The sequence below is a fragment of the Haliotis rubra genome, unplaced genomic scaffold (genome assembly GCF_003918875.1).
Source record: "Haliotis rubra isolate DU_JTF1 unplaced genomic scaffold, ASM391887v1 Scf94, whole genome shotgun sequence".
Taxonomy (NCBI): Eukaryota; Metazoa; Mollusca; class Gastropoda; order Lepetellida; family Haliotidae; genus Haliotis; species Haliotis rubra.
The window spans coordinates 1,352,431-1,375,469 of record NW_025767679.1 but is presented as its reverse complement, the minus strand read 5'-3'; the positions used below and the strand labels follow the sequence as shown (position 1 = coordinate 1,375,469).

Genomic DNA, 23,039 nt, shown 5'->3' with positions numbered 1-23,039 from the left:
GGTTTTCATTACTGAAGTTACATCACATGATCATGGCTTTGAAGGAATTACAGCGACAGATATTGATAGGTTTGATCATAGGTGCCAATCTATTTCCAGCATCAAAGACTTTGATTTGTGACTGTTTTTCATGTTGCATTCCTGTTTGATAATTTAAAATCACCATAGTGATGGATTGAGAATGATAATCTTCTTAACAGATTTGTAATTAATTAATTCTCACATCATATCAATCAATATGTGACTGATTATTGTTTTAATGTGTAGGATTCCATTTTCCAGAATCAATTTTAGTTAATTTGATATGAAATGGAAATTATACATCTGTTGTCAAAGGGTGTAGTGACGATCTTCAGCCTGTTCCTTATGTGTTGGATTGGGCGGAGTTCTGGTGGCCAATGGTCTCCTGCTTTAAACAGGCACTGACCACTTTGGCATGATGTGAGTCATGCATTATAGTCCATGAAAATGAAGTCAGAACCACAGACTCCCGTACACAATGGACTGAGCACACACAGACCTGCTCCAGGACTTGGAGGTTGGGTTCTCTACTGATCCATCCAGATAGTCTGTCCAGTTGATGCCAGGTCAGTGGCTCTCTGACCAGAGACCAGTGATGGTCTGTCCAGTTGATGTCAGGTCAGCAGCTCTCTGACCGGAGACCAGTGATGGTCTGTCCAGTTGATGTCAGGTCAGCAGCTCTCTGACCAGAGACCAGTGATGGTCTGTCCAGTTGATGATGGTCTGTCCAGTTGATGTCAGTGGCTCTCTGACCAGAGACCAGTGATTGTCTGTCCAGTTGATGCCAGGTCAGTGGAGACTCTCCAGTTGACCAGAGAGACCAGTGATGGTCTGTCCAGTTGATGTCAGGTCAGTGGCTCTCTGACCGGAGACCAGTGATGGAGACCAGTGATGGTCTGTCCAGTTGATGTCAGGTCAGCTGCTCTCTGACCAGTGATGGAGACCAGTGATGTCAAGTCTGTCCAGTTGATGCCAGGTCAGTGGCTCTCAGCAGCTCTCTGACCAGAGACCAGTGATGGTCTGTCCAGTTGATGTCAGGTCAGCGGCTCTCTGACCAGAGACCAGTGATGGTCTGTCCAGTTGATGTCAGGTCAGCGGCTCTCTGACCGGAGACCAGTGATGGTCTGTCCAGTTGATGTCAGGTCATCAGCTCTCTGACCGGAGACCAGTGATGGTCTGTCCAGTTGATGTCAGGTCATCAGCTCTCTGACCGGAGACCAGTGATGGTCTGTCCAGTTGATGTCAGGTCATCAGCTCTCTGACCGGAGACCAGTGATGGTCAGTCAAGAGACCAGTTGATGTCAGGTCAGCGGCTCTCTGACCGGAGACCAGTGATGGTGTGTCCAGTTGACACGGTGACAATCCTGCACTTAGTAGAAACCTGGACATCACTGGCATTCTGCAGGTCATTTCTGAGTGCAGTGGGTATCACAAGGCAATAATGTCTTCCTGCAGTGATGTGAAACACTGTCACCACCTGCATGCCACTGATCCAACTGTCTGGCACGGATTCCCTTCTGTGTCATTCTGGACATGAAGACACGAAGACACTGTGTTTACCGGTTTCAAGCATACCTATACATCAGCCTAATGAATTTGTTGTCAACATCTTTGACATTGCGGGGGCTAATGTGCATTCATTTGTTGTGATACTCAGTATCAAATCTTGTGCTGCTCTCTGCTGTGCAACAGTTCAGTCACAACACACGGTGGGGTAAGCTGGCTAAGGTGCCAGGCTAGTGATCCAGTGAGCATCAGGTGCCGGGATCGAACCCACTTGTGACCGGGTGTAAAAACCTTGGAGTCAACTTTGTGTGCAGACTCTTTCAGTGTTGTCACAACCCTGTGCACTTAAAAGAACCCACGAATACGTGCAAACACCTAGTTGCGGGTACAGCAACATGCAGTAAACTTGGACAAATTACTGTGACTATGTCTCCCAGTCCACCCAGCTGTGAATGGGTACCTCGTAAGGATGGGAAAGCCGCAATAACTCAGTGCCCCTAGTGGCAGCAAGAGTTGTATGATCCCCAGGGAGTTGAGATTGATAATAAGATGTGCCGTTGAGATTGACATCCAATGATCGAGGGAAAAAATACCAGCGCCTTTAGCATGCACTAGTTGCGTGGATATGTGCGCTATATATATCCAATAATAATAAATGAATAACACATACAAATACAGATCCTGAGCATCTTGTGCACATTGTGCTCATGACTGCATACTCAGCCCATTCATCATGAACAGGGGTTTTGCAATCATTGTGTACAGAGATATTCCAATCTGGTTTTTTTGGGGGTGGGTGGTTGGGAAGATTCAGATTTATCATCAAAACTTGATCCTCAGCAAACTGTGATATATATAATCAACATCCTAATTGAGGGGTCATGCAGCTTATTACAGATAAAACATTACAATTTGAACTTTCAGGAGTTGCATTTAGTTCCATCTGAAATGAACCATTTTTCACCCACATTGATGTGACTTGTCATATATTGAGCTGCATGGGCTAAACCACTACTTGTATGTAGGTATGTGGTTTTGCATCTTTTTCGTACACATTCAGTCTTTAGAATTTTTCTGGTTCCTGAAAGTATCCCAACAGTGTGACACTGGCATGAACTTTCTCCAACTGTTAACCTGATCAGATGAATTAACTGTTGGTCGCATGTCTTCATCTTCGACGCCCCAACGACTCTTCAGTAATGATGCGGTGTATACCTAATATTATAGCATACAATGAGGCTGAGGAACTGGACACAAATAAATGAATGAGTATAAGATGTGATTACTGTGCTTCGAGCAGCTTTATGACTTACATAACAGTGTGTCAGGAAGCTGGCCTGAAGTGAATCATGTTGAAGATGGCTACCGCTTTGAAGAAATCTGTGTAGTGATACAGACCAAGGTTAATTAGCAGGGTAAAGCAAAGATTTCCATCTAACACAACTCTTGTTTGCGTTTTGTCACCCATGGAGACTATGCCATTTGTGACCCCGAGACAAAGTTAAGATGGAAACAATGATTTCATGGATCATGACTTGCTGTGCTTGTTGACCAGAGTCCCTACATGAGGAGGGTCATATGGGGGTCAAGACTGGTGATTCATTGACTTTCATGACAAAGGTTAAGATGTTAGTGAAGCTGGTAATTGGATGTTGGTTCAAGGACTGGCATACTCTAGCCTTGGTAATTGGAAGAGTTGGTGTAATGCCGGTCTGGCTGGGGTGGTGTAGTTGTGTACTCTAGCCTTGGTAATTGGAAGAGTTGGTGTAATGCTGGTCTGGCTGGGGTAGTGTAGTTGTGTACTCTAGGTGTGGTACATGGTACAGTTGGTGTAATGCTGGTCTGGCTGGGGTGGTGTAGTTGTATACTCTAGCCTTGGTAATTGGAAGAGTTGGTGTAATGCTGGTCTGGCTGGGGTGGTGTAGTTGTGTACTCTAGCCTTGGTAATTGGAAGAGTTGGTGTAATGCTGGTCTGGCTGGGGTGGTGTAGTTGTGTACTCTAGGTGTGGTACATGGTACAGTTGGTGTAATGCTGGTCTGGCTGGGGTGGTGTAGTTGTATACTCTAGCCTTGGTAATTGGAAGAGTTGGTGTAATGCTGGTCTGGCTGGGGTGGTGTAGTTGTGTACTCTAGCCTTGGTAATTGGTAGAGTTGGTGTAATGCTGGTCTGGCTGGGGTGGTGTAGTTGTAATTGGTAGGGCTGTACTCTAGCCTGTGGTAATTGGTAGAGTTGGTGTAATGCTGGTCTGGCTGGGGTGGTGTAGTTGTGTACTCTAGGTGTGGTACATGGTACAGTTGGTGTAATACTGGTCTGGCTGGGGTAGTGTAGTTGTGTACTCTAGCCTTGGTAATTGGTAGAGTGGTGGTGTAATGCCTTGGTAATGGTCTGGCTGGTAATGCTGGTCTGGCTGGGGTGGTGTAGTTGTGTACTCTAGCCTTGGTAATTGGTAGAGTTGGTGTAATGCTGGTCTGGCTGGGGTGGTGTAGTCGTGTACTCTAGCCTTGGTAATTGGTAGAGTTGGTGTAATGCTGGTCTGGCTGGGGTAGTGTAGTTGTGTACTCTAGGTGTGGTACATGGTACAGTTGGTGTAATACTGGTCTGGCTGGGGTAGTGTAGTTGTGTACTCTAGCCTTGGTAATTGGTAGGGTTGGTGTAATGCTGGTCTGGCTGGGGTGGTGTAGTTGTGTACTCTAGCCTTAGTAATTGGTAGAGTTTGTGTAATGCTGGTCTGGCTGGGGTGGTGTAGTCGTGTACTCTAGCCTTGGTAATTGGTAGAGTTGGTGTAATGCTGGTCTGGCTGGGGTGGTGTAGTTGTGTACTCTATAGTCCGTCAACTTAACTTTTGGCACCCAGTTTTTCACAATTTACATAAAACTCCTGAATATTTTATAACGCTACTCTGTTCATATGGTAATTGTATACTGTGACCTAACAAGATATCGATTTTAGTAATTCTAAAATGATTATTAAAGATTTTGCCTTTAAACCTGTCATATAATAATAGTAAAACTGTGGAGAGTTTTACGAGGGGTTAACGCACGTAATGGAAAAGCCAACAACATTGTAAATGTGTGTCAGCGTGATATGTACATGCACGGGTATTTACATTAGCACGCTTAAGTGATGTCAAAGATCGTCAACACACAGGTTGTGGTAAAAACGATGTTGTACAAAGATGACCAGTAAATCATCAAAAGAGTTTACAACTTTTTCAAGCGCAAGGCAAAGCGAAAAAAACCCCTCTTTTTTCAATTGAGTGTTTCTCCAAAAGACACTTAATGCCACCAAGATCTGCAAGAGAACATAGCAAAGAGTTATCTCCCATGACACTATTTCAGAGACTGACGATGACATGACAGTTAAATCGGTGACCGTCTCAAAACATGCAAAGAAAAGATAGCTTGATGAATTCGATAGAAGGGTTGTGAGGGATGTCATGCGTCGGTTAAATCGATCCAGTGAGGCCATATCGTCAAGCAAACTGAAGAAAATATTGTTCAAAAGAAGACCATGACATCAATGTATCAAAGCATACCATATGCAAGCTGTTGCTCAAATGTGGATCTTGATACAAGAGATTGAGCAACCAGTATTTAAAGACTTCAATAAATCTACTTGTTTAAAATGGATTTGTTATGATTATACAGTCCCTTTAGATTTGCTTGCAGGCGTAACAATGTAAACAAGATGCACGAGTGTCACACCATGTTGTTTGCTGTTCCATCGTATCATTTTACTCCCTTGTATAACTACTTCTATTTTTTCATATTTTTATAAGATGGCTTCTTAAGAAGAAGCTTTAATATTTGACATAAAATATAATGGCATAAATTTGGTTCAGTTGAAACTATAGCCTTAAATTTTGGAAGAGGGTGCCAAAGTTCAGTCTGGCTGGGGTGGTGTAGCTGTGTGTACTCTAGCTAGCCTTGGTCATTGGTAGAGTTGGTGTCTAGGTGTGGTACATGGTACAGTTGATATGTTGCTGGTCTGGCTGGGGTGGTGTAGTTGTGTACTCTAGCTATGGTACATGGTACAGTTGATATGTTGCTGGTCTGGCTGGGGTGGTGTAGTTGTGTACTCTAGGTGTGGTACATGGTACAGTTGATATGTTGCTGGTCTGGCTGGGGTGGTGTAGTTGTGTACTCTAGGTGTGGTACATGGTACAGTTGATATGTTGCTGGTCTGGCTGGCGTAGTGTAGCTCTGTACTAAAGTTGTGGTACATGGTACAGTTGATATGTTGCTGGTCTGGCTGGGGTTGTGTAGTTGTGTACACTAGGTGTGGTACATGGTACAGTTGATATGTTGCTGGTCTGGCTGAGGTAGAATAGCTGTGTACAAATTTACAGGAATGGATTACAAGTCTATGTATCAACAAGAACCATGTTTAATGTTCAGCCCTGAGGTGATCATTCTACACTTCAACTGGAGTCAGTCTATATTTATTCTCTAGGGAGACAGATTAAAACTGTCTTTCTTCAATGGTGCATATACTTGATGGATTGATAACCACTGATAATGCATTCTGCACCTTCATAAATGTCTATATGTGAATACCAGCTGGAATATGTATCGGTGCTTATCTGACTGGTCATGCAAACAGAAAGTTTTCCTCTTACTCTGACAATCTTGTTTATACAATTAAGGATAAAATTTACAGTTCATTGGAAGAATTTGCTGTGATGACTCAAATTGATGTTATGAAGTTTAGCACATACATATTGACTAGATTTTAAGGTGTACAAATGATAGTTTCTAGCGTCGGTTTGCTGCTGGCTAATAGATAGCGCTCTGTGACAGTTATAACAGTGTCTTGTACACAGTCGTCAGCTGAAATGGTAATGCAATGTCCCAGTTCACATGTCAGGAAGCGTTGCATGATAGAGATGGCCAAGGTAAAGTCTATATGTTGATACAAGGTCCATCCGCATGTGACAACTTCACATTGTTCTCAGTGAAGAACCCGTGAAGATCCAGGTTAGAATTGATCTTCAGCAACCCATGCTTGTCGTAAGAGGTGACTAACAGGATCGGGTGGTCAGGCTCACTGACTTGGTTTACACATGTCATCGTATCCCAATTGCGTAGATAGATCCTCATGCTGTTGATCACTGGATTGTTTACTCGATTATTTACAGACCGCTGGAATATTGCTGAGTGAGGCGTAAAACTAAACTCACTCACTCACTCACTCACTCACTCACTCACTCACTCACTCACTCACTCACTCACTCACTCACTCACTCACTCACTCAATAAAGACAGCCACTGCTGTTTGGAGGTTGACGAATGCAACTGCACTAACAATGTTAACTTGATTTTCTATGACTCGTTTTGTATCAGTTTTTGGAGGCGTGTTTGTTTGTTTGTTTGTGTGTGTTGTTGATCGCTGCCGTCAGCAATATTTCATCTATGGCTGTAAATACGTGAGTGTGGATAGAGGACACTCAGACAATCAAGTGATTCACATCTATGCGTTCATCTATGCAATTGGGGTGTGATGCACCCAATCCTAGCAGTTAACCACCACAACAGGCATGGGTTTCTGTTAACCACCACAACAGGCATGGGTTTCTGTTAACCACCACAACAGGCATGGGTTTCTGTTAACCACCACAACAGGCATGGGTTTCTGTTAACCACCACAACAGGCATGGGTTTCTGTTAACCACCACAACAGGCATGGGTTTCTGTTAACCACCACAACAGGCATGGGTTTCTGTTATGGGTTTCTGTTAACCACCACAACAGACATGGGTTTCTGTTAACCACCACAACAGAACATGGGTTTCTGTTAACCACCACAACAGGCATGGGTTTCAAACCACCACAACAGGCATGGGTTTCTGTTAACCACCACAACAGACATGGGTTTCACCACAAACAGGCATGGGTTTCTGTTAACCACCACAACAGGCATGGGTTTCTGTTAACCACCACAACAGACATGGGTTTCTGTTAACCACCACAACAGGCATGGGTTTCTGTTAACCACCAGAGGCATGGGTTTCTGTTAACCACCACAACAGGCATGGGTTTCTGTTAACCACCACAACAGGCATGGGTTTCTGTTAACCACCACAACAGGCATGGGTTTCTGTTAACCACCACAACAGACATGGGTTTCTGTTAACCACCACAACAGGCATGGGTTTCTGTTAACCACCACAACAGGCATGGGTTTCTGTTAACCACCACAACAGGCATGGGTTTCTGTTAACCACCACAACAGGCATGGGTTTCTGTTAACCACCACAACAGGCATGGGTTTCTGTTAACCACCACAACAGTCAACCACCACAACAGGCATGGGTTTCTGTTAACCACCACAACAGGCATGGGTTTCAACCACCACAACAGGCATGGGTTTCTGTTAACCACCACAACAGACATGGGTTTCTGTTAACCACCACAACAGGCATGGGTTTCTGTTAACCACCACAACAGGCATGGGTTTCTGTTAACCACCACAACAGGCATGGGTTTCTGTTAACCACCACAACAGGCATGGGTTTCTGTTAACCACCACAACAGGCATGGGTTTCTGTTAACCACCACAACAGGCATGGGTTTCTGTTAACCACCACAACAGGCATGGGTTTCTGTTAACCACCACAACAGGCATGGGTTTCTGTTAACCACCACAACAGGCATGGGTTTCTGTTAACCACCACAACAGGCATGGGTTTCTGTTAACCACCACAACAGACATGGGTTTCTGTTAACCACCACAACAGACATGGGTTTCTGTTAACCACCACAACAGGCATGGGTTTCTGTTAACCACCACAACAGGCATGGGTTTCTGTTAACCACCACAACAGGCATGGGTTTCTGTTAACCACCACAACAGACATGGGTTAACCACCACAACAGGCATGGGTTTCTGTTAACCACCACAACAGACATGGGTTTCTGTTAACCACCACAACAGGCATGGGTTTCTGTTAACCACCACAACAGACATGGGTTTCAGTTAACCACCACAACAGGCATGGGTTTCTGTTAACCACCACAACAGACATGGGTTTCAGTTAACCACCACAACAGGCATGGGTTTCTGAAGCCTGGTGCTTCACCAGGATCTTCATGGGTTTCAGGGTATGTGTATTTAGCATTAGCTACATTTGACATCAAATATAGTCAAAGAATTTGTGGAACTGTCGTATTGAACAATTAACACAGAAGCACCATTAATCAATTTTTCAGATATGTTACCCTGTGATATATTGTTATATTTGAGTACTCATTCTCATTAAAGTACAGATTCTAGTACTTTGGGGGTTTCACGCCAATCTGGGATTTGAACCTACTTGAAATCACCATATTGTGATATGTGATATTGTTGAGATAATCAATACTAGTCGGTCATCTCTTACAGAGCATTTTCCTTCAGTGTGTATTGAAATTTTCCGCTGTTCAGCTGATAACACTGTTAGATCATTACATGAGTTATGATTACAAAAACAAACATTGAAACTCTCGATATCAGTGGAAACCTCAGATAATGCAGAAGGTTTCGTGAAGAATGTGCTTGTGGTTTTCTATGTGCATTGATAACTCGTATTCACCACAGTGTTTGTGGCACTTGACATTTACAACATTTGTGAAATAGATTTTCCAGAAACTGACTATATTGTGCATGTTGTCGTGCTCAAGTGTTGATAAGTGAGGTAAGGGGTTACCATAATACTTGTGGGTCCAGCGCAATTAACAAGCACAGCCTGATAATATTCCTAAACATTTTATGATAGTACTGATGGACTTGGCTGTATCAGTACTTAGTGGCACTGCGATGTGTCAGTTGATTCTGGCTGGCTTGTGGAGGAGATTGATCGACAGTGCTAGGCAGTGATCAGGGGAACAGGTGGGTTACACAGCAGACAGGTGTAGGCATACACTGAAATACACAAGCATTCGGCCAGGCTGCAATACAGGTCGGAGAGCCTGCATGTGAAATTGACAAGGCTGGTGGTGATATTGACGACATTGCAAGTGTAATTGGTTCTATTTTGACGACATTACAAGTGAAATTGATTCTGTTTTGACAGCATTTATGTGGAAAAGTATCTTATGGAGTGATTCTGATGGATGAAAGATTCAGGTAAATTAGTTGTATATACATATATAAGATTCTTTTTATTAAAATTTGTTACACTTGAAATCATATTTTAGATTGATGTGATTTCATTTTTAGTGATTATTAATTGTAAAACCTAGATTTATCTGATTAAAATGCTGAACGAAAATTAGGAAAAAAGAATTATAAATATTTTTTAGGTGTGAAAGGCAATTGAACAGAGTTGGAATGATTTTAAAAAAACTAATCATCTTTGTGAAATAACCATTTTATATAACAGTGGTCTTTTACTTAAGAATGCAAATTGTTAGAGTTGGCAATAGGCAGCCACAATATATATAACTGTTTACTTGTCTAATCCCACCATAATTAACGCAGGTAAGTAGTGCCTGACAAGCCCTATACAGAGCTGTCACTACAACCAATCACAAGCCCTGACACAACCCATGTTTCTTGTGCGAAGGAAGCCTGGCTCTGGTTATGAACGTACCTGTGTGTTAGGAAGTGTTCCAGGAGAACGCTACCAGTGATGACTGTAATTTGGATTTAGCTGTTCTACCACCCCATCTACAATCCCATTTGGTCGATTAACCAAAAGGGCCAAACATCTGAACAGATTTGAGTGTGAGAATTTTGCAGTGATTGACATGACGATGAAGTGACAGATATTGACATGCAGGACTAGATGGTAATGTAGCTTACATAAGCTCTTCAGTGAAAACAAACTTAATGCTTGTTATATTTATGTAGATTATGTAAATGCAAATGTCAGGAACTGAAATTTATAATTTAAAATGGATTTTCATTAGTTTCTGTAAACACAGATGATACTAATAACTGATTTTGAAATCAGATTCAAATTGAAATTTGAAATCAAATTGTGTTCAGACTTCTTAAAAAATTTGATTAAACCGAAGACATTGTAGATATTGTTACCTGACTCCTTATATTTTAGCTGTCCGTGACAAGTAGAAGATACCTGTTGTTTTTAAAATGTAAATTTTCTTAACAAATGCATTAGTGTAAGGTGACAGGGTTTCCACATGCAATGTTGAAAGACACTCTATTTGAGTGGTAACATTTGAACAGATGTGCAATTGACGACTGAAATGTCACAACACTCAAGTGTCTATTTCACAATGTACAGTGTGTACATGTGCTGAAACTTGACACGGGCCATTTATTGCTGGTAGTTGATTTGAAGTAGCAAACAACTGTATAAATAAAATCACTGTTGTACAGTATTTAAATTAATTTCACTTAAAATATATTAGCTGGTAAAAGTAAAAAAATGAAACTCTGAAGATTGTTTAATTCATTTTTAATTTAATTTAATTGTATTTTATCTAACACTATTTAACCATGTATGTATCTGTGTCAAATAACCTTTTCCAAAACAAGACAAAATGAAGGTAATGAATGTTTATGATGAAAACTCTGCCATCAGTGATCAAAGAATCTGTAATGGCTGTTTTGAATGATACCAAGACATGTGTTTAGAACCTAAATAACAACACACGAGGTGATTATTTTATGGTATAAACAGTTATCAATGACAGAGCAAGCCATATAGTGACTGAACATGCTACAAAGTTGACAGCAAGTTCATCTAAAGTAGGACGTAAAAGTTGGCACCTGTTGACAAATTCTAACATTTTGTTCTGTTGCACAGCTACAACTAATGAGAATGGAAATGATATGCTAACAGCGAATTGAAAAGAGGGAGACATTAGATGACAAAGGTACTTGTGTTATAGGCAGTGTTTTATTGCTATTTTGTCCGCCGTAGAGGAAATCAGTGGTTATGCTCCGGAGTAAAGCAAGAGAGGTGAATACACCCATCAAGGTACGCATAGAGCCGTAAGTGGATTTCTCTTTGACTGTTAGCGCTGTTTGGCAGAAGGATACCTTTGGATTACATTCACGGATATACTCCTGTACATTTGTGACTTTGCCAGTGTGGGATTACTAGTCTCCGACACAGATGGCTGAAGAAGAGCCACCCAAACTGAAGCAAACCCAGCCCCCAAGGGAGCACCCAAGACACATCAAGAAGTGCAAAAGTGCAACCTTCACCTTAGATGGGACCCTCTACACAATACGTAAGTCCCAGACAGTTCTATGTATTATTATTTGTCAAGCTCAGAAATGTGTTTTCTTGCCTCTGATGATTGTTCCCAGAAGTTAGATGATGTACAGATATGTAATTGTTTACCTAAATCCTTTCCAGATTTTGCAACACTTGCTTTGTATTCTGCTCCAACAGAGTCAAGTCAGTAGTCACATGATTTCCTCTTTAAACTGTCCTCTCACAAAGGCCAGTGACTATATTTGCTTGGAAGTATTCCACAAAGGGTACTGGAGTGTTGTGCTTCATTATTCAATGCAATTAATGACCAGTTTCCTAGCTGATATGTTCCTTGCTAGCTGACTTACATAGGGCAGATTGAGCTGCCTACAGCAGGCAAGACAGTTAGATCAGAAACAACTTTCTGCATGAATACACATGGCTAGGATCCACTTACACAAGGAAACATCTTCCATCAGAGTTCCCTGAAGAATCTCTTTAAGATTGGGATTGTGTCTGGTAGCAGGATGGTCCCCCCCACCTAGTGTACATCAAGTTCCTGTTTTGTTATGTGGGTGGAGATTGTTCTAAGACTGTTTGAGAAATCCTAATTCTATCAGCTGTGATACTGACAGTGTGAGTTGGCTGTGAATGTTTGCGAACCGATTTTCTTGTTGAGGTAAATGACTCTTAATTGAATCTGCTTACCTGATAGTTACAGCAATTATGTGTTAACAGGTAAAATATGCCATAAATATTGTTGAATGTTAATTATTAAATTTTAATTAGGAGATAAACATCATGTGTTGGCCAATTTCCGGACGTTATTGAGTATTTGAAGCACAGGAATTCATTTGGAACCGACAGCCGTCAGCCGGAGGTTTCAAATGAAATATTCCCGTGCTTCAAATGCTCAATAACACCCGGAAATTGGCCAACACATTATGTTTATCGACATTGTAAACACAAAAGTAAACCAAAAAGTCCACACACGTTTTTGTGTCTGCACTCACGGACATCGAGTATGGCTACAGCGGTGAAATGTCATCAGCCGGACGTTTCATCTGTCTCCCATGGTAGCATCTGGAACTGCTAATTTGTGACGTCGACGAACTTTACATCACAATATGATTTGAATGACGTCATCACAGCTGACGACATAACAATACAATGGTGTGAGCGATGTTTGTATGTATTAATACCCAGCGAATTTCCAGGAATCGAATACCATTTGATCATGTTTTTCAACCAATCAGATTAAAGAACACAGTAACTTTTGGTTTACAATATGTTTTACAACTAATATTGTATCTTATATTCATCTTTTCATGCTACAGCTGACACTATGTTCAGTGTGGGTTACCTCACTCTTGTCATTGCTGACATTGGTGTGTTCCTTAGACTGAGGATCACAAATAACAACCAGGTGTAGCTTTAGCATCCATTATGGTTACTATTGAAGTGTAAAACCCACCATAGTGTACCCAGTAACTGTAGTATTTGAACCAGAAAGATTTGCACCTACTACCTGTGTGGAAAACTGAACTGTCAGTGCTTGGCTACTTCAGTATGAGGGGCGGTGGGGTAGCCTAGTGGGTAATGCGTTCGCTCGCCATGCTGAAGACCCAGGTAAGATTCCTCGCATGGGTACAATGTGTGAAGCCAATTTCTGGTGTCCCCCGCCGTGATATTGCTGGAATATTAAAAGCTGAAACTAAAAGCGATGTAAAACTAAACTCACTCCCTACTTGAGTATCACCTTAAAGTGTGAGTCAGGAATGTGATTTTACAGGTTTTACTAGCCCCAGGAGCTTGTAGATGGGAACCTCCGCAGCTTGTAGATGCAAACCCCATAGATTTTAAATTCAGCATCATGCAGACGTGTAATCATGTTCAAGGTTGACATTTGAACCCTGGCAGGTTGCACATTTGATCCCCAGCAATTTATACTTGGCCACAGCCTTGCACTATGTTTTTCTTGAACTTGACCTAAGATCTTGTGATATCAATGAGAAACAGTTTTTGCCGGCATTGTGTTCAAACTGTGAAAGACCTGCCACATGGACGTAGCAAGGTTTCTTCAAGGGTCCTCCCGGACAATACAAGTCCTTCAGAAGGTATCACTATGTCCATTATCAACTGCTGTTGTTGCAACAAGATACATGAATCACAGGCTCCCAGACTGAAGCAGAAATGGTACAGTTATCCTTGAAAGGGTATCATGATTACTTCTGAACATTTGATATTGTAAAGAACCTTTCTGGTAGACGCTGATGCAGACAGAATCTGTTCAGAAACCATCTTGAAGTGTCACTCTGATGTATTATTTCTATGGGTCTTTACTATGAAATTCTGCACTAGCCCGGCACATGCACCGACCAATCAGCCCTGGTGTGAAGTATTGACCACGTCTGCAGCTGGATACACTGATACATGCCTCAATATTCTGTCAAAGCCATATCTCTTCTCAGATTCCTTCGAGGAAATATGGTCTCTGCTGGTTTCAGGTGTTGACTGAATTACTGAAGGTGAACTGCAGAGACGAGAGCGACAAAACCTAGTTTGTTTGTGGAAGTCTTGCCTTAGGGAAAGCTTCTAGGATACCATTCAACGTACACAGACTGTGTCAAATTGAAAATCCTCCTCTGTTTGTCACTTCCTTAGCGAAGTTTGTGATCTGTTAGATCCACCAACCAGGATAAATGTCAGAAAACGTTATGACCTGTTGTAGTTTTCTCATTTAGAATATATTGATTGTACAGGACTTTATTCACATTCATAAATGTTCCTTAAATGTGACACCTAACAGGTATATACTTTGTATGACACCTTAAAGATCCAAAACCCACTACCTTGGTTTCAATATTACTCTTAATAAAGTGATTGGTTGATATATTTGAACATTACAGGGAACAGTGCCTTCCCTTGATCCAGTACTGAAAGTTTGAGTCAGGTGATAGAAATGTATGTGTTGGCGGAAGTTGATGGCAAAGGCTTGGAGTCATACCGACATATTGAGTTTCAGATATGATCTATTGGATCTCTCTGGATAGACTGATGAATAATTGAGCAGAAATATAAGTTTACATTTTCAATGTGCAGGCCGATATTTGAAGGAGGGAATGGACATGGTATGTAGTTATGCTGTAGAATTCCTTACTGCTAATTTATATGATAGTTGTGATTGAATCAACATTTTTATTTTCATAATATTATCTGCTGACAATGTCTGTTTAATTTTGGAAAAGGATCAGCTTCAATAATCTTCTATGGTGGGGGTGACCCAATTTTCTTTGCCGCCACAATTCATTGTGCAGAGTTGCCTCCCTTGAGATCACCTGGATTTGTTTCACCTGTTTCTAGTTTTGTCAACACATGTGCAGTTCTGCAGTGAGGTAATGATCTAAGCCTTCAGACTTTTCTTTAGCTGATATGATATGATAACATGAAGACAGCTACAAATGACCCGTGAAGATCCGGGGTAGAGCAGGTCTTCAGCAACCCATGCTTGCCACAAAAGGCGACCATGCTTGTCGTAAGAGGCGACTAACGGGATTGGGTGGTCAGGCTCGCTGACTTGGTTGACACATGTCATCGGTTCCCAATTGTGCAGATCGATGTTCATGCTGTTGATCACTGGATTGTCTGATCCAGACTCGATTATTTACAGACCGCCGCCATATAGCTGGAATACTGCTGAGTGCGGCATAAAACTAAACTCACTCACTCACAGCTACAAACAGTTTTAGAACCCTGCTCACTTTCTTTGATTCTTTAATTTTTTCTTTAATTTTATTAAGGCTTATGTCAAAAACAGTGACCACAGAAGTCTGTATATCATGTAAGGTAATGATAGCTCACACAATAATTAGTCACAGAATCTATCCATTCAGAGATGGTATAGTGAGATGTCACACCACAGAAATGGGGAGCATGGCTTAGAAACCAAACAACTGCCTTCAGATACATCCTGCATATAAAAAACAAATCAGTAAAGTGTTTGATGAATGTTAAGCTCTTCAGGATGTTCTAAGCAATAGAACTTCTGGAAGGATCGCATTCACCTTCAAGGCTTTTCCTGTTTTTAATCTATTTATGGAGAATGGTTTGGGCTAAAATAACATCAGAGTACAGTGAAGGAAATTTGGGTTATTATTTGGGACAACAGGGGGATAAAAATAGGATGGATATTTCTTCATGGTTTCATTACAGGATTATGTTTATTTATTGTAAGTTTGGGGATCGATGTTTGGCTAAGTGGAACCCTGGCTAAAAGCACTTCAACTATCAAGGCCAATGAACACGCATTACAAGAGGGGAATTCCAATTTCTGAATGAAGTGTTTATTGAACATCTTCTTTAAGACAAATTGATGGAAGATGGGGACTGGGATGAGGATATGAATTTATTGTGAGGCTATGGTGGAATAGTGGCTGAGTGATGAATATGGTGGAATAGTGGCTGAGTGATGAATATGGTGGAATAGTGGCTGAGTGATGAATATGGTGGAATAGTGGCTGAGTGATGAATATGGTGGAATAGTGGCTGAGTGATGAATATGGTGGAATAGAGGCTGAGTGATGAATATGGTTGAGTGAGTAAGCAACTGATTGGCTGAATGAATTAATATTGTCACATTAGTAAATTATCACCTAAATGAATGGATGTGATTGGCTCTGTTAGCAGTATCTAAAGTGTACATATACTTCAATTATAGCCTCATAATTAGTCTGTTTCTGCATTTTTGCCAGTGTTGACTTCAATGCAATTAAATTCTAGTAGAGTCTAAATCTTTGTAGAAAACAAGTATGTTTGGGACTTGTGTTTCTAAAAACAACCCATTATGATGAATGAGCACTTATTTTCCCCATGTACAGAACCTATTTATCAGTTGATGATGGTCAGACTAGACCCATCAGCTGTGCAGTATACAGAAATAGTATCTTCCCATCTATAACAGTGTATAACTTTGCCAATTAGGCACAGACTACATTACTGGGCGGCGCTACTGACAATGTATCAGCCAGCCTTTATTGACTCAGTACAAGAAAAATGAAATATAAGATGGTTGAATTAACAAGGGTTAGTTATAATTGAGATTTCAACCACGAATAGACTGATGAAGGAGCAGAAAATTATGTCTACCTTTGGAGGTCATGTCTGTCTAGTTTTACTTCTCATAACTTAAAGTTATAGGCTACTGCTTACAGGCCTTTCAGTGAGTGAGTGAGTGAGTGTAGTTTTACGCCACTCTTAGCAATATTCCAGCAATATTGTGGAGGAGACACCAGAAATGGGCTTCACACATTGTCATGTGGAGAATCGAACCCCGGGTCTTTAGCGTGAAAGGCCTTTTAGAAAAGGTTATGCCGCAAAATTGGATTGTCGTACATATTTTCAGTTCTGCTTGCAAATTCAGCATGTTTGCTACCTTGGCCATTGCTGTTGAGCTGGCCTGGGGATGGTCCAGTTTTACTTGAGGTGTAAAACATGTTTGGTGTAGTTTTCTATTTCTTTGTCATTTTCTTTTCTTTGACTATCTTAAAAATGCCAAATGAATATGCTAGGATAATAAGCACTAATATGAAAAAAAGTGATGCCCAAAATAGAACTTGGGTCAGTATCTGTCTGGCACATATCTGATTGCAAGAATCTGTAAGCAAACAAAATGAAAGAACACTATCATTTACATCATTTTATGTTGTTAATAATTCACTTTTACTAATAAATTTAAATTAGTAACTTTCTATAAGGGTATATCACTCACACTGCATGATAAAACATTTTAAATGAGGATCCTGTGTTAAGTCTAAAACCCAAATGACCACAACTGCACAGTGTTCTCATGGGTAGAGCTTTTTGCTTGCTTTTACAACTATCCATAATGCAGAGGTACAGATAAGCTGCGTATATGTGTAAATTATGCAAATATTTATGTGAAAACTCAATTCCTATTAAGTCTATTGCGTACAAGCACTCAATTTTTGTAAATACTCAGTAAATTTGATCTTACATGCATACACACAAAATTGTCAAATCTTAGTTTGGTGACCAGTGCATAGATCAAATAACTGAGGTATATTGAGAGGTTCTATTTCAACACATGAACTTGGCAACTTTCTTATCATTTCTCATATTACAGATGAAATTTTAATGAAAAACATGTAAACCAACATTTAAACTTTATTATATTTTTACAATTATTGGAAAATGGCAAAATATCCAACTGAGTTTGAGTGAAGTGGGTACAATGTTTTTGGTTACTCAAAGGAAAATTAGGATACCCAATTGAGATGAACACAAGCGAGTACATAACTCAGTGACCCAAAAAGTTTTCTGTAGCTCTGCATAATGTGTTTTGTAACAAAAGGTTGACCTTACAGGATAACTAGCAAACACTAACAGAAAATCTGGATAAATCAAACAACACACTGCATGGGATGACAGTCCTTTTGTCTGCTGTTGTTTGTGGAGATGTTGACATCGTACCATGGTAACTGATGTAGACCCATGGCAACTGTTATAATGCAGTCTTGCATGATTCATTGAATTACTGTGACACATGACACTGCTCTGACCCTTTCAACAGATGTCCCAGGAGTTCTGAAACTCTCGTAATATGACTCACAGTTTCAAGGGAATACTGTCACTACTGGTAGTCGACATTTCCAACTTGTCTGAATAGATTTTTTATCCAGATTTTCACTGATGTCAGGGAGAAAGTGTCTTCTGGTGACAAATATGTTCCCAAGCGTTTTCACCGGCTGCTCAGTGACTTGTCTCTTTCTTATTGGTTAAGTATTGTAGCTATGGTAACAAGCTAAGTGTCTTTGAGTACAGTGTTCTTATTGGTTAAGTGTTTTTGCTGTGGTAACAAGCTAAGTGTTCTCATGGGTAGAGAGTTCTTATTGGTTAAGTGTTGTTACTGTGGTAACAAGTGTCCTTGAGTACAGTGTTCGTATTGGTTATGTGTTGTTGCTGTGGTAACAAGTGTCTCTGAGTACAGTGTTCTTGTTGGTTAAGTGTTGTTGCTGTGGTAATAAGTGTCTTTGAGTACAGTGTTCTTATTGGTTAAGTGTTGTTGCTGTGGTGACAAGTGTCTTGTGATAACAAGAGTACAGTGTTCTTATTGGTTAAGTGTTGTTGCTGTGGTAACAAGTGTCTTTGAGTACAGTGTTCTTATTGGTTAAGTGTTGTTGCTGTGGTAACAAGTGTCTTTGAGTACAGTGTTCTTATTGGTTATGTGTTGTTGCTGTGGTAACAAGTGTCTTGAGTACAGTGTTCTTGTTGGTTAAGTGTTGTTGCTGTGGTAATAAGTGTCTTTGAGTACAGTGTTCTTATTGGTTAAGTGTTGTTGCTGTGGTGACAAGTGTCTTTGAGTACAGTGTTCTTGTTGGTTAAGTGTTGTTGCTGTGATAACAAGTGTCTTTGAGTACAGTGTTCTTATTGGTTATGTGTTGCTGCTGTGGTAACAGTGTCTTTGAGTACAGTGTTCTTATTGGTTAAGTGTTGTTGCTGTGGTAACAAGTGTCTTTGAGTACAGTGTTCTTATTGGTTAAGTGTTGTTGCTGTGATAACAAGTGTCTTTGAGTACAGTGTTCTTGTTGGTTAAGTGTTGTTGCTGTGGTAACAAGCTAAGTGTTCTCATGGGTAGAGAGTTCTTATTGGTTAAGTGTTGTTGCTGTGGTAACAAGTGCCTTTGAGTACAGTGTTCTTATTGGTTAAGTGTTGTTGCTGTGGTACATTTGAGAGTGTTCTCATTTGTGGATTGTCTGTCTCAGACTTAGTGTTCTCAGTGATAAATTATCCCAAGGGTAAAGCGATGCCGGCTTAAAACACTGGCTGCTCTCTGTCACACATATATTGGGTGTTTGTGGAAATGTTGACAATGTATCTTGGTAATATATACTAAGGAAGAAATTCATCCCAGGGGAAAGTGCTCTTATGAAGCAACTATTCAAAGGGTAAAGTATTCTCATGAAAGAAATTTTCCAAAGGTAAAGTGATTTCATAAAAGAATTATCCTGAAGGTAAAATGTTCTCATGTATGAATTATTCCAAGAATAAAGTGTCTTATGAAAGAATTATTCCAAGGGTAAAGTGTTCTCATGAAGGAATTATTTCAAGGGAAAAATGTTCTCATGAAGGAATTATTCCAAGGGTAAAGTGTTCTCATGAAGGAATTATTCCAAGGGTAAAATGTTCTAATGAAGGAATTATTTCAAGGGTAAAGTGTTCTGATGAAGGAATTATTCCAAGGGTAAAGTGTTCTGATGAAAGAATTATTTCAAGGGTAAAGTTCTCATGAAGGAATTATTTCATGAAGGAAGGAATTATTTCAAGGGTAAAATGTTCTGATGAAGGAATTATTTCAAGGGTAAAGTGTTCTGATGAAAGAATTATTTCAAGGGTAAAGTGTTCTGATGAAGGAATTATTTCAAGGGTAAAGTGTTCTGATGAAGGAATTATTTCAAGGGTAAAATGTTCTCATGAAGGAATTATTTCAAGGGTAAAATGTTCTGATGAAGGAATTATTTCAAGGGTAAAATGTTCTGATGAAGGAATTATTTCAAGGGTAAAATGTTCTGATGAAGGAATTATTCCAAGGGTAAAGTGTTCTGATGAAAGAATTATTTCAAGGGTAAAAGTGTTCTCATGAAGGAATTATTTCAAGGGTAAAGTGTTCTGATGAAGGAATTATTTCAAGGGTAAAGTGTTCTGATGAAAGAATTATTTCAAGGGTAAAGTGTTCTCATGAAGGAATTATTTCAAGGGTAAAGTGTTCTGATGAAGTAATTATTTCAAGGGTAAAATGTTCTCATGAAGGAATTATTTCAAGGGTAAAATGTTCTGATGAAGGAATTATTTCAAGGGTAAAATGTTCTCATGAAGGAATTATTTCAAGGGTAAAGTGTTCTGATGAAGGAATTATTTCAAGGGTAAAATGTTCTCATGAAGGAATTATTTCAAGGGTAAAGTGTTCTGATGAAGGAATTATTCCAAGGGTAAAGTGTTCTCATGAAGGAATTATTCCAAGGGTAAAATGTTCTCATGAAGGAATTATTTCAAGGGTAAAGTGTTCTCATGAAGGAATTATTCCAAGGGTAAAGTGTTCTGATGAAAGAATTATTTCAAGGGTAAAGTGTTCTCATGAAGGAATTATTTCAAGGGTAAAGTGTTCTCATGAAGGAATTATTTCAAGGGTAAAATGTGTTCATGAAGGAATTATTTCAAGGGTAAAGTGTTCTCACGAAGGAATTATTTCAAGGGTAAAATGTTCTCATGAAGGAATTATTTCAAGGTAAAATGTTCTCATGAAGGAATTATTTCAAGGGTAAAGTGTTCTCATGAAGGAATTATTTCAAGGGTAAAGTGTTCTCATGAAGGAATTATTTCAAGGGTAAAGTGTTCTCATGAAGGAATTATTTCAAGGGTAAAGTGTTCTCATGAAGGAATTATTCCAAGGGTAAAATGTTTTCATGAAGGAATTATTTCAAGGGTAAAATGTTCTCATGAAGGAATTATTTCAGGGGTAAAGTGTTCTCACGAAGGAATTATTTCAAGGGTAAAATGTTCTCATGAAGGAATTATTTCAAAGGTAAAATGTTCTGATGAAAGAATTATTTCAAGGGTAAAGTGTTCTCACGAAGGAATTATTTCAAGGGTAAAGTGTTCTCATGTAGGAATTATTTCAAGGGTAAAGTGTTCTCATGAAGGAATTATTTCAAGGGTAAAATGTTCTCATGAAGGAATTATTTCAAGGGTAAAGTGTTCTCATGAAGGAATTATTTCAAGGGTAAAATGTTCTCATGAAGGAATTATTTCAAGGGTAAAATGTTCTCATGAAGGAATTATTTCATGGGTAAAGTGTTCTGATGAAGGAATTATTCCAAGGGTAAAGTGTTCTGATGAAAGAATTATTTCAAGGGTAAAGTGTTCTGATGAAGTAATTATTTCAAGGGTAAAATGTTCTCATGAAGGAATTATTTCAAGGGTAAAGTGTTCTCATGAAGGAATTATTTCAAGGGTAAAGTGTTCTGATGAAGGGTAAAGTGTTCTCATGAAGGAATTATTTCAAGGGTAAAGTGTTCTGATGAAAGAATTATTTCAAGGGTAAAGTGTTCTCATGAAGGAATTATTCCAAGGGTAAGGTGTTCTCATGAAGGAATCATTCCAATGTTAAACCTGTCATGAAAGAATTATTCCAAGGATAAAGTGCCATTCGTATTTTCAACAACTTAATAACATTAATAAATAACTGCTCTTTTGTGATTTTATTGAAGTTGTCTAATGTTGGAATGGACTGATCATGAAACATGAGCCCAGCGTATATATGAAATGTTGGTATCAGGATATACAGTCCGATTGACAACAACAAATGGCTTATATTTCCAGCGAATACAGCATAAAATAACATTATCATGGATTTGCATGTATCAGATAATAATTCTGACAGGGATACCATTGGTCAGTTCAAAGTTCAAGGCCATTTTTGTGCTGACCTTGAATTAACACGTGATATGAACGTTGAAATGAACAAGACCGAAATGGACATGATATGTACATCATGATCAGCTGTGCAGAATATACAGCACATAACAAAGTATGTTGCTATTGATTACCTGAAAGAATCCTATAGGACTATGTTGGCTACAGTCAGTTTGTATTGGAATACTGGCAGACATATTGTAATTGTCCTACATTCAGAGCAGAGTATATATACTTCAAGAAAAATACCATCACCATATGTGACATTATTGTTTGTTTAGGATATGTTTTGATATATTTGTTAGGGTCCTTAGGGAAAATATAGATTTATCCTTACATCACGGACATAGGTTATTTATATGTTTTTGTTTCTTTGTTGGTGAATGGTGCACTCAGGAATATTCCAGCTATACAGTCTATGAATAATCAAATCTGGACCAGACATTCCAGTGATCAATACAGCACAAGAATGATTCCATCATAATGTAACTCAAAAAGTGTACTTTATTATAGGATAAAGTACACTCAGTGCATTTGATCATTTATTAAGAGTCCTAGAATACCTTTGACAACTTATGTTTGGCTGGTGTTGTAAGGGATATTTCCTTGTGGGTGGATGCTCTATCAATAAAACTGACTTCCCCTTATTTAAATTTGGGATAACTTAGACTTATCAATAAATATTTCAACTAAGCTGATAATTTAAACCCTGTCCATGCCTACCAGGTTTTTTAAAAATGAATGAAGTTGACTGGCTTATGTTTAATTTGTTACATTGAATAAGAGATTGATCAGCTATGTATGGCATTTAGTTTGCTCTCAACAACAATATAGAATATTTATGTTGTTTTGTGTTATGCAAAGGGAATGCATTGT

General features: G+C 39.5%; 1 protein-coding gene across 2 annotated transcripts in view; it reads left to right on the top strand.

Annotated features, from left to right (window-relative positions):
* The first annotated feature begins 9,252 nt into the window (after nucleotides 1–9,252).
* The window catches only part of LOC124264711 (calcium/calmodulin-dependent 3',5'-cyclic nucleotide phosphodiesterase 1A-like), a 424,386-nt gene continuing 410,599 nt past the window's right edge, over nucleotides 9,253–23,039 (top strand). The window contains exons 1-2 of one of the 2 annotated variants that reach the window (XM_046699479.1): nucleotides 9,253–9,631; nucleotides 11,280–11,709. In XM_046699479.1, coding sequence (XP_046555435.1) covers nucleotides 11,592–11,709 — 118 coding nt within the window. In that variant the 5' untranslated portion in view covers nucleotides 9,253–9,631; nucleotides 11,280–11,591. Of the gene's footprint in view, nucleotides 9,632–9,836; nucleotides 10,296–11,279; nucleotides 11,710–23,039 lie in introns of those variants that run through there. The other variant, XM_046699478.1, reaches the window with a different exon arrangement.